Source organism: Vipera ursinii (genome assembly GCF_947247035.1).
Source record: "Vipera ursinii genome assembly, chromosome: 6".
NCBI lineage: Eukaryota > Metazoa > Chordata > Lepidosauria > Squamata > Viperidae > Vipera > Vipera ursinii.
Genome location: NC_139515.1, coordinates 52,563,762 through 52,577,110, shown reverse-complemented (window position 1 = coordinate 52,577,110; position 13,349 = coordinate 52,563,762). Strand labels below are relative to the sequence as shown.

General features: G+C 36.1%; 1 protein-coding gene across 3 annotated transcripts in view; it reads left to right on the top strand.

Annotated features, from left to right (window-relative positions):
• Positions 1 to 13,349, top strand: part of ATP2B1 (ATPase plasma membrane Ca2+ transporting 1) — a 74,287-nt gene that overhangs the window by 28,792 nt on the left and 32,146 nt on the right. For all 3 annotated transcript variants that reach the window (XM_083365243.1, XM_083365244.1, XM_083365245.1), the window contains 3 exons: positions 1,061 to 1,258; positions 10,238 to 10,492; positions 10,574 to 10,699. In XM_083365243.1, coding sequence (XP_083221369.1) covers positions 1,061 to 1,258; positions 10,238 to 10,492; positions 10,574 to 10,699 — 579 coding nt within the window. The remainder of the gene's footprint in view (positions 1 to 1,060; positions 1,259 to 10,237; positions 10,493 to 10,573; positions 10,700 to 13,349) is intronic.

Genomic DNA, 13,349 nt, shown 5'->3' with positions numbered 1-13,349 from the left:
TGAATACAGATAAAAATGAATTATTCCTTAATACTGGCAGGGAAAATAAAACAGCAATATAATTCTGGGATGTGGGTCTTTTTAAATATCTTTGTCAGGTATTTGTAATATCCAAGCGGCTTTGTAACATACAGTTATATAAACAAATAAGATTAGTTCTTAAAATGGTGGACAAACCACTTCTATCTGCACAACTTTTGTAGTACAGCTTTTGTTCTCAAAGTGTTGAAAACATCCATATAATCTGTGCTATAATTATTTTGTGGCAAAGGGAAGAAAGTGCAATGTTAGAGGAGCCTGAAGTTTCCCTTTTGAATTTTTTTTTTCAGAAATAGTCAAAATCTGCCTTAAGCACTCATAATAGATTTTTACTTGTTTAAAAACAAACAATAGTTATAGTTTCAGTTACAATTGAAAAACTCTTCCGTGAAATTTCCAGAAATCATTGGCAATTTTCCAAGGTAAAATCTTCCCAGCACGTGGGAATTTCCCTTTCTTGAAACATGGGAAATAAGGAAATATAATTTGCTATTGTTACTGATTTATGCTTCTGGAAGGCCACACATCAAATGTTGATATGCATAAAAGGAAAAAGGTGTGCTTGTTATATTTGACACTGGCATGGTAGCAATGAATTAGCAGAAAGTAAAAACTTTTATATTCAATGCGTTCCTCTATGGGTTCAGAAAAATCTTACCATACAAACAACAGTTTGTATAATCCTAACGCCAGCTATTGATATAATTGATTTCTTTGAAAATCAGGGTTATACTGAATTGGCAAAATAAATAAATATATTTTTAAAAGCATACTTGGTTTTTATCTAGACTTAAAAATATATCAATCAAATTAAAATAAATAAAACAATAAATGTCTTTAGTGATTTGTAGCTAGTTGCTGCTACTGTTTTAGAAAACATGGGCATAAATAACATAATAAATAAGCACAAAATAACAAGTTTGCAGTATGTTTTTAATAAACCCAATATGAAAAATGTTTCGTTTTTGTTAGGAGGTGACAATAAACTACTCTAAAATCATTTTCCCTTTTTACTATTTAGGCTTAAGTGGAAATCCAGCAGATATAGAGAGGAGAGCAGCTGTATTTGGGAAGAATTTTATACCTCCTAAAAAGCCAAAAACATTTCTTCAGTTAGTATGGGAAGCACTACAGGATGTCACGTTAATAATTTTAGAAATTGCAGCCATAATATCATTGGGCCTTTCTTTTTACCAACCTCCAGGAGGAAACAATGCATGTAAGTAATCATATAGTTTTTTTTTCATTCTTGTTTATCTTGAAATACACCAGAATGAATGTGTTAGAATTCTGTTATAAATCCAAAAAGCATTTTGTGTTCTTAGAACTGTGTGAACTTGACAGGTTAAAGTCTATTCACATTGAATTCTAGTCAGTTCTTCATTTGAGCAAGATACAGATTTTTATGTCATATTTGCACATATCTTGAATGTCTGATAGAATGACAGTAGGTTTATATGATCTTTTGTATCACACTTCCTTTTTCTCCTGTTACTAAATCTGGAAAACAAGAATAATTAGAGCAACTCCACTCTGTTCTCAACTTAATTTCCCCAGTGTTACATAGTGTAGATAATCAAAAGAGCTTAGTTAATCTATATTTGGACTGGCATTTTGAGCTTTACTATAATCTAATTTCCTCAAGTATAGGATCTCTTCAGATGCTGTATTTTTCACTGGAGAGAGTTTAGGAGTAGGCCTGGATTCATATACTCCATTCCTTACTGCTCCCAAGGACAGGTAAATATGAGTGTCTAAATAGAGGTACTAATGAAAGAAGTAGGAAACCTGCAAAAAGTAGACGCACTCAACACATACCCCATGTTTACACTTATATCCAGGTCAACATGCAGTTATTTAGGAAATACCAGTGCAGATTAATATTCTGGGGCTATCATTTTATTTGATGAATTTCTTTTTTAAAAATGCTATTTATCAATATTAAAATCTGTTAAATGGAGCAATCAAGATGGCTAAAGCATGTTCTGATTTCAGGACAGGTATTTTCTAAATACATATAGTATAAATGTTTATTTGGTATTGTAACAATTAAATATGGTGCTACAAAATATCTGAATTATCAGATAAAATCATGATCTTAAAATTAATACACTGTGTCTGAAATGGTCTCAAACAAAAATTGTTTATTGTTTCAAAATCTGTCAGAGGCTGTCAGCCTGCAGGCCGGACACATCATGAAGAAGCCGCGCCCACCCATTGCCAGCAATGGCAAAACCGTCCCGAAACATTGTGTGACATCACATGATGTCACAAGTTTGACATGTCTGCTTTAGGTAGTAAAGTGAGAGTGTGTTTTTCTGCAGAATGTTTCTCTTACATGACTGAGAAAAATTCACTGAGATGACTTCTGAAATACTGTCCCAAAGGTGTTTTTTCAAGAAGCAACTGGACTTTCTGTGTCTCTTTTAAAAAGCATCTTTGGGACAACCATTTCCTGGATAACTTAAGAATCTCCATAGACATTTTGAAATATGCTTGAAAACCTATTCCTCAATTGTTGGATTACTTTTAAAGTAGCCTGAGAACATTAAATATTTCAGTGTTGAGGATATAGAGAGTCTTTATTCAGAATAGAATTAAGAAGATTTCAGGCTAGTGGAACATGATTCAATTTCTGTGATAACTCTGAAATTTATCAAGTAAAGCTTGCTACAAAATAATTTTAAAATCAAAGAATCAAATTTTATATTTGAATTTGGTGTAAGTTTTAAAATTAGACAATTTCATCTCCCTGCTTGATTATCCCAACCTTTCTTTATCTAGCAGTATAATTAGTAGTTGGTAAGTCTTGTTTCTGTACCTCAGATAAATCTAGACCTATGTTCTGTCTGTTTATTCCATAGGTGAATGGAGCAAGGCTATTAAAAGTTTAAAAGTTAACTATAACTCTGAATTGTGTTGAGAAATAAATTTGAAACCAGTGCAATGCTGACTAAAACAGGTATTGCATTTAGAACAGATAGAATATCTGGATATTCTTTAGAGTCAACCCTAATGGTTCACACATTATATAAAATGTAATTTACTTAGCTTCGAAGTAATGTATATTGATAGGGTTATGGCTTATTTGTTAAAATAGCCATTGTACCTTACTCAACAAAACACATTTAAAGCAAAGTATTTATAAATCTTGCTATAGAATACTGGTTAGTTGCCCAGCATGTCCAGTTATGTAATGCATTCTTGGATATGGCTATTTTCTGTGATTCCAGGAGTGCTGTCTTCCACATCTTTTAATCTTGCCATCATGTGATAGCTATAGCCATCCATTTAAATGTTCCATTACAAATTCTATAGAAAATAGAAAGTAGTGTGTACTTAATCCACAAGTTATGGACTACTAACATGATATTTTATAATATCAGTACTTTAAGAATTACATAAGTTATCAGCAGGGAGACTATAACACTGTCTTCCAGAGTAGTAATACCGGTAATTTCAACATAAGTCAACAAAAGTGTATATGACTATATCAACCCATTTTGATTGAGTTATATAACTTTATATATTTTTCTTTAAATCTGAATCTCCCACTATGCTTTTACATATAGTTCTTTTCAAAATTATTTTTCCCTGTGTGCAGATGCAAATATTATATTAATTCTGATCTTTGAATGTTCATATAACCACCAGAGACTCAATTCAGCAGTACTTAAATTGTTATCATGAATTATAAAATGAACATACGCTTCTTCCAGTAGCTCTTATGAAAGATAGTTCATGAAGCAAATTCAGTTTCCTCTTAATTCAAAATTTGGCAAAGTATATTGATACTATTTGTATGACTACCAGACATAACAGTTTTCTAAGACCAGAATTATTTTATTCGGAGCAAAAGTCTCTGTTCAAAAGGATCATGATTGGGAGAAAACTAGTGTATTAATTTCTAAAACATTGCTTGCCTTCCAATAGTTTCTGGCAGATGTATGTATATGCCAGCCTTCTACATACTGGATACCTTCAGGTATAATTGAATATGATACCTTTGAGGAGCATTTCCTTTTCATCGGTTTTTCTTGGTCCTGAATGGGTTTAGGAAAATATATGTTTATGTAAAGGAAGTAACCCCTTTATGGATTACTGCCTTGTCGCGGCGAAGGGGCTTACGTAACTCAGTGAAGCTATGAGCTATGCCGTGCAGGGCCACCCAAGATAGACAGGTCACAGCAGAGAGTTCTGACAAAACGTGATCCACTGAAGAAGGAAATGGCAACCCACTCCAGTATCATTGCCATGAAAACCCCATGGACAATACCAAAAGACAAAAAGATATGATGCTGGAAGATGAGCCCCTCAGGTCGGAAGGCATCCAATATGCTACTGGGGTAGAGCAGAGGGCTAGCACTAGTATTGCCAGAAAAAATGAAGCGACTGGGCCAAAGCCGAAAGGACGCTCAGCTGTGGATGCATCTAGTGGTGAAAGGAAACTCCGATGCTGTAAAGATTTATTCTCCATAGGAACCTGGAATGTAAGATCCATGAATCAAGGCAAGCTGTATGCGGTCAAAACAAGAGATGACAAGACTGAACATTGACATCTTAAGAATCAGCGAACTAAAATGGGTGAATTTAATTCAGAAGACCTTCAGTGCGAATCCAAGGCAAACCATTCAATATCACAGTAGTCCAAGTCTATGCCCCAACCACTGGTGCTGAAGAGGATGAAATTGACTGGTTCTGTGAAGCCCTACAGCACCTTATAGAACTAACATCAAAAAATGATGTCCTTATCACCATGGGGGATTGGAATGCTAAAGTAGGAAGCCAAAAGATAACCGGAATAACAGGCAAGTTTGGCCTTGGAGTACAAAATGAAGCAGGGCACAGGCTGATAGAATTTTGTCAAGAGAATACGATGGTCATAGTATGTGTAGATGGCTCTACACGTGGACATCACCAGACGGCCAACATAGAAATCAGATTGACTATGTGCTCTGCGGTCAAAGATAAAGAAGCTCTATATAGTCAGTAAAAAAAGAGCAGGAGCTGACTGTGGCTCAGATCATGAGCTTCTTGTTGCAAAATTTAGACTGAAATTGAAGAAAGTAGGGAAAAGCACTAGGCCACTCAGATATGAACTAAATCATATCCCTGATGAATATACACAGTAGAGGTGAGAAATAAATTTAAGGAATTAGATCTGATAGACAGAGTGCCTGGAGAATTATGGATGGAGGTTTGCAACTTTGTACAAGAGGTAGCAACTAAAACCATCTCAAAGAAAAAGAAATCCAAGAAAGCAAAATGGTTGTCTGAGGAAGCTGCAAATAGCTGAGGAAAGAAGGGAAGTGAGGGCAGAAGAGATTAAGAAGAGGTGGCAAAACTACACAGAAGAACAAGCTTAACGTCCCAGATAACCACAATGGGGTGGACACTGACCCCGAGCCAGACATCCTAGAATGTGAAGTGAAATGGGCCTTAGGAAATCTGAGCAACAACAAAGCTAGTGGAGGTGACAGTATTCCAGCTGAGCTATTCAAAATCTTAAAAGACGATGCAGTAAAAGTGCTACACTCAATTTGCCAGCAAATTTGGAAAACTCAACAGTGGCCACAGGCTTGGAAAAGATCAGTTTACATTCCAATTCCAAAGAAAGGCAATGCCAAAGAATGTTCAAACTATCGCACCATTGCACTCATTTCACATTCTATTAAAGTTATGCTTAAAATCCTACAAGCTAGACTCCAGCAGTATGTGAATCGAGAAGTACCAGAAGTACAGGCAGGATTTCAAAGAGGCAGAGGAACTAGAGATCAAATTGCCAACATATGCTGGATCATGGAGAAACCTAGAGAGTTCCAGAAAAAATATACTTCTGCTTCATTGACTATGCTAAAGCCTTTGATTGTGTGGATCATAACAAACTGTGACAAGTTCTTAAAGAGATGGGAGTACCAGACCATCTTATTTATCTCTTGAGAAACCTATATGCGGGTCAAGAAGCAACAGTTGAGAACTGGACACAGAACCACTGGTTCAAAATTAGGAAAGGAGTCCGGCAAGGCTGTATACTGTCGCCCTGTCTATTTAACTTATATGCAGAGCACACCATGAGAAAGGCAGGGCTAGACAAATCAAAAGTTGGAATTAAAATTGTCGGGAGAAATATCAACAACCTAAGATATACAGATGATACCACTCTAACGGCAGAAAGTGAAGAGGAACTAAAGAGCTTCTTGTTGCAGGTGAAGAAGGAGAGTGCAAAAGTGGGCTTGAAAATCAACATTAAGAAAACCAAGATCATGGCATCCAGCCCTCTCAATTTCTGGCAAATAGATGGAGAAGAAATGGAGGTAGTGACAGATTTTATTTTCCTGGGCTCCAAGATCACTGCAGACAGGGACTGCAGCCAAGAAATTAAAAGATGCTTGCTCCTGGGGAGGAAAGCTATGGCAAATCTAGACAGGAAACTAAAAAGCAGAGACATCACCCTGCCAACAAAAGTGTGTATAGTCAAGGCCATGGTTTTCCCAGTTGCAATGTATGGCTGGGAAAGTTGGACCATAAGAAAGGCTGAGCGCCAAAGAATTGAGGCCTTTGAACTATGGTGCTGGAGAAGACTCCTGCGAATCCCTTGGACTGGAACGCATTCAAACCGGTCAGTCCTAGAGGAGATCAACCCTGACTGCTCTTTAGAAGGCCAGATCCTGAAGCTAAAACTCAAATACTTTTGCCACCTAATGAGAAGGAAGGACTCACTGGAGAATAGCCTAATGCTGGGAAAGATTGAGGGCAATAAAAGAAGGGCAAAACAGAGAATGAGGTGGCTGGATTGAGTCACTGAAGCAATAGGCGTGAGCTTAAATGGACTCCAGAAGATGGTAGAGGACAGGAAGGCCTGGAGGAATGTTGTCTATGGGGTCGCAATGGGTCAGACATGACTTTGCAACTAACAACAACAACAAATGAAGCAGGAACTAGGAATAATGAGCATTGTCCTTAACTCAAGCTCTGGTGTGTAAGAAACCATATAGCTACCATGCACGTCTGTGAAAAGATTGAGTGACAGGTATAGCATGGCTGACTACACCAAATTTAAAGCATCCTTCTCTACTTCACACAAAGATACTGCATACCTTTGCTTTGAGTAGACCTGCCATCCCTATCCAATAAAACCCTTAGCCTTGCTGACTAGAAGTACTGATTAAAATCAGCCACCACCTAGGTGTCACTAGACTGGGAAGGCTGCTTTAGCATTTAATTAAAAATGTAATTAGGTAAAATTTTTCTAACTAGCCAGGAAACTAAAGACATTGTTTCTTTTCACATTCATTGTTATTTTTTCCCTTTTTTGTGTTGCTATGTTTGTATTTATTCCTTAGAAGTTAGGAGGAAGTAGCACTGTTAATATTTCTCAGTAATTGCAAGGTCTGGTCTCAGGCCAAGAGAGGATTAAGCTGCAGCTTCACTTGCCCCATCCTTGGTCTTAAATTAGAATCTATTACTCCTGATTGACATAAACCATATAGCTTAAGTAGTATTTTATGACAGTGTGATTATATGACTGGCTCTATTTGTTCTTTTTTGAATCATTTTTCTTTCTTTCTATCAGTTGATTATATCAGATGGTGAATGAGGTTTCTTCTTACATTCCAATGTGTTGTCCACCCAGAACCTTCTTATGCCTCAGCTTTTTGGAACAGGAGAATTCTAAAGAGTAATGAAGGGAAAAGCCTTTTGCTTAGCAGAAAATTGTTGATAGACTTTTAAATGTAGCTTTTTGGGTTTTAATTCAATATCCACTGATCCTCACAATTAATAAAACATAATGTCCTCTAGAACTTATTGAATCACCAGATAAACAACTTTCTTTCATTGTAATTATACTAAAAATGGGCTGAATGTGGTACCTAGGAAGGCTTAGCATCTCTGGTGGAGATGCCTACCATGCCCTTTTTAATACTGCTTGTTCACCTTTGGTAATAAGCTTAATTGTTGTGTTTTCTGTATCCCAATATGGAGCCTTTCCAACTAAAGAATTGGGACTTATTATCCTTTAATTTTATGAGAGCTTGGCCAAATGATGATTACTACCATGTTTTCCCGAAAATAAGTCCCGGTCTTATAATTTCTTTGCCTCCAAAAGAGGCATTAGGTCTTATTTTCGGGGGTGTCTTATTTTTTTCATCACAAGGTCCAGCCCAGCCAGGCATCCCTGCCCCCCAGGCAACTCTGGTTTCACTCAGTGGGGGAGGAAGGCTTTGGAAACTGTCTTTCCATTCATCATCAATATTGTAATCGTCCCTTTATATTTCAAAAGATTATTTGTATTTACCGGTACCACGATTAGCTTCTTTGAACGCTACTGGGAAGGCACAGTATGAGCCGCAGAAATACCCTCCCCCCTCAAAGCTCACGCTTCCTCGCTCGGGGCATACCACGGCTTTATGGGTGTGTTCAACTTTGTGGCTCAGCTAAACTCCAGCTGAGGTGGGCTGCAGTTCCCATCACTTTCAGGAGGCCTGGGCAATAGAAAACTTAGGCCAGGCTCCTCGCAGCTGAAGCAATCCGGCTCGCCCAGGGTCAGGTTGGCCATCACGGGAGGTGTGGCCCATCCCTGTCCAGCTCCGCCACACATGCAGGACACTCATATAACTATGAGTGATTAGTTTAAAATTATCTGTTTATTTGTGTTTCAATCTATTTAAGAACAGGTATTCTGCAACTTGTAAGAGGACAGATTAAATACTTCCCTACAAATTATTTTGCAAGGCTCATACAATTGCTTGGGGAGTTGCTCCCAGCTTTCTGCAGTGTAGGTGTGTATGCATACACACATGAAACCTTTTGAAGCAGACATACCACTAGCAAAATACATGTCTGCTGAAACAGTGGAAGGAGAGATGCTTAAGTTTCCCTTCTGTGTATTGCAAATATTTCTTTTGAATTTTTTGAAGATGGCTAGTAACTGGATATGAGGTACTTCAATTAGAAGTAGAAGAATAAAAGATATCACAAAGCATATTGATTAGTTAGTTTTATTTATTTGTACATTTATTTTTATAAGTGTTTGCAGATACGTAGCTTTGAAGATTACTTTAATGCCAAAGGAACAGTGTTGATCCTTATCATGTTACTTTTATATTGCTACTAAAACGTAGTCACTGAGAATGAGTTGGGTGGCCAAATAAATTTTAATAAATGAATGAAAAATCACAAAGAAGATAATTGGGAGCATTGGTTTAAATGCTATACTGCCTGACCCTTTATGCAAGTATGGGTTGGTGATTTGTTAATCTTGGTCCTTTAATTTTTTTCATAAGTTTTCATACAAAAACTGGAAAAAATAAGGATACTTTGAGAGCTAAGAGTGTTGCAGTAATTTTTCTATGTAAATTTACAACTTAGATCATTCTAATGAGAGACCAACAGAGGACATTTCTATCACTACCCACTTTCCAAAATTGAAAAAAGTGGGTGGTGAGATGATACCTTCTTGTTTTGAGAATTCAACATATGCCAGCAAAGGTTTAGGTCTTATCAGAGTGCAAAACAGTATGTTTTATCACAGTTGCTTCTTTCATATGTTCTGAGATTATAAACTACATCATAAGAAGAAAGATTTGGAGACCTTGTTCCAAACAGCTTTACCACCTTATTTATTTCCAAGAAGATATTATTGATCCTCTGTAACTAGCTATGGGAATATAGAGTAAAACCACTCAATCTAAGCTAAAATGCTTAAATTAGAATAAATGAGTTAATAAACTAAAATATTATGGGGCTGTTGTTTTTATTGTTTGTATATTGGGTTTTTATTTTCATAGGACACCCAGATTCACTGAGAGTGGGCAGACATATAAACTTTCTTAAATAAATAAATAAAACTAAAACAATAAAAAATCCACTGAGATTAAAGAAGCAGGAAATTCTGAAAATCTGTGGAAATAGAAATATATTTAAAGGCATGAGAGATGGGCAGATGTCCATTTTAAAAAGCCTTACAATACTTGTAATACAGTAATAGCTTGTACTACCTGCTAAAGTGTATGTAATATGAAAGCAACTGAGGTACTTAAATTTAAATACTGTATAAGCAGATGTGTTTATTATTATTAGAACATAGTCAATATAATTAAGTAAAGATTGTATGGATTAAATAATTGCAAATTTTGAATAAACTATAGCAATATAAAAATTGAATATGAAATTTGGATTATTTGTTTACTTTCTACAGTATGTGGAACAGTATCAGTTGGAGAAGAAGAAGAAGAAGGTGAAACAGGATGGATTGAAGGAGCTGCAATCCTCTTGTCTGTCGTTTGTGTGGTATTAGTGACAGCTTTTAATGACTGGAGTAAAGAGAAGCAGTTCAGGGGATTGCAAAGCCGCATTGAACAAGAACAGAAGTTTACTGTCATCAGGGGTGGCCAAGTCATCCAAATACCTGTAGCTGACATAGTTGTTGGTGACATTGCACAAGTAAAATATGGTAAATATACCCATTTATTTTATTGTGATCTCTATAACCTATTTATTTGTTTGTTAATTGTAGTTTTGACTTCTGTTTTAGGTGACCTTTTACCAGCTGATGGTGTACTTATACAAGGCAATGACCTCAAAATTGATGAAAGCTCGCTCACTGGAGAATCTGATCTTGTTAAGAAAGTGTTGGATCGAGACCTTATGATGCTCTCAGGTGAGTGATCAAATGATAGCTAGGATCTAATCATGAGATATTATGGAAACTGAACAAAGTTTCCTACTTCTAGAAGTAGGTTATATGACTCATTGTCTTCCCAGGTCACGGTATGGTAAGAACTAGTGCTCTTGTATATTATGTATTACATTTTTAACTTCCCCAGGACCAAAATGATAGGTCCTAACAGGTAGGATTTCAGACATACCAGCATCCTTTAATGTGATTAGTTTAATTAAGCATATATAACTGTAATATCTTCTTTTCCCATAAGATTAAATAATTTCTAGAATACTGGTATACTAGAATAGAACACTATTACAAATTATTGATACTGTGGCCCTCAGTATGTTATTTTTCTGGCCAATCGGCAATAAATAATTGTTTAATATTTCAGTAATGAAATAAATTTTCAAAGTAAAGAGTGATGCATAATTAACATTTCAAAGATACAATGCAATGGTGCAATCCACAAAGTTTGATATATAAATAATTTATTTTTTGACTTGCATTTCATTTAGTATAATGATTTAATACTCAAGTTTCTTTCACAATACAAATAAGATATGTATGGAATATTTTTTTTCATATAAGAATCATGACCTGCCATAAATATATTCCCACTCCCTATAAATTGTTTCTATAATAGTTTATACTCAGGATTGTTTTATTTATAAAAACTAGTGAAAATATAAGCCACTTAGTAGAACTAAAAATCCTAGAGGTTAAACATACATAACCCCCACTCTTTGTGTTTAAGCCTACATTAAGCTAAAAAACAAAACAAAAACCCATATGGCTATCCCACAAAAAAAACCTGAATAACTTCTCTTGATATAAAACGTATAAAGGAATTAATATAAAAAATCATCTCAAAGTGTAAATCAGTGTAGAAGAAATAATCAGTTTGACCATGTTTATTTTCCCCATAGACCCATAGGAATGTTCAATGCAATTTAATATCTTTAAATATATTAATGAATGTTCAAGGGAATATAGGTAGCCCTTGACTTAACCATATCTTTAACATCCATTCAGAGTTACAATGGCACTGAAAAAGTGATCTACAACTGCTTATCACACTTACAACTGTTCAGCATCCCAATTATCACATGATCAAAATTCATGCATTCAGCAACCAGCATCTACTTATGAATTTTGCAGTATCCAGGGTGCCATGGTTCCGATAGATCAGACATGTCAAACACAAGACCCGGGGACCGGATTCGTCCTGCGAAGTGGTTTCATGCGGCCCGCGAATCCATCCTGGAAACAGTGAGGGAACGGCCCCCACTGCCTTGGCCCTGGTTCAGAGACTCTCCTTCTGCCAGAGACCCTCAGATCTGTCCCACTCCTGCCCAGGCCCCCCTAGGTACCCTTGATGCGAAGAATGTAGAGCTGGTCATGCCCACCCAGTAGGCCATATGCACTCTAGCCATGCCCACCCAGTAGGCCACACCCACCCTGGCCATACTCACCCGGCACCCTGAGGGCAACCGCAATGCTGATGCGGCCCTCAATGAAATTGAGTTTGACACCCCTGCGATAGATGAAACCAGTAAAAGAACTTCAAGGCAAGAATTCTTCCTTAAAGAACATTTTATTTGGAAACAAAATATCGGCACTCACGTAGTTGAACCCAAAACTGAAATTCCCTACCCCCAGATACAAAGTAACAAGTTGCAATTCCCATCCCACAAATGCTGTCATAAATCACATACCCCAATTAATGCAAGATGTGGGCTTTTCTCACCGGCCTCTCAGACCATGTCCTTGAGTTCCCACACTTCTACATTGTTATGGCTAGCTAAACCCTCAAAGCATTCATCCCATCCCCCTTCTACATCTGAACTCTGCAAGAATAGAAAAGGCACATTAGTAAAATTGGCTACTGATTCTCAGGTGTCAGAGTGACAACATCCATTATCATAGCTTTGACACAGGGTTCATGTGATCACTATTTACAATCTTCTGAGGGGGCTTCCAATAAGCAAAGTCAGTGGGGGAAACTGAGCTTGCTTAATGTCTGCTGTAAAAAAGTTGTAAAATCAGGCACAACTTGCTTAAGGACTGCATTGCTTAGCAGTGGAAGTTCCAATTAAAATTGTGGGCATAAGTCAAGAACTACATATTCTAAGATATGTAAGAAAATTTGGAGAATAGGGAAAACCCAATAATTCACAAATTGCCATTAATATCTATAATGTAAGCAGAAATATATTAAACATTCCAAGTAACCCAATGATTTAATGTGTTATGTTACTTTAGAGTATTTACAAATTGAGGTAAAGAGATTTGAAGGTTATCACAAATAGGAAAATATCATCTGAATAAATAGTAATTTCTGTTACTCTACATCTACTTTGAATCCCAAAATTTAATATAATTGGCTAAAAGAAGAGACCTTGTAATTTTAATACTAAACTTTACAAAAGAGAAAACTTATTTTTAAGAAATTTCAACATAATGTAATGTAACATAACATACATAACATAAATAAAACTAAATATAGTATAATAAATATAGCACAATGTAATGTAATATATAATAATATTTTATAGGCAAAAATTCATTAAGGTATATATGCCACTGATATCAAAAAATAACTTTTATATCATTAATAATCATTCTAGCTGATTTAAATTTTAAT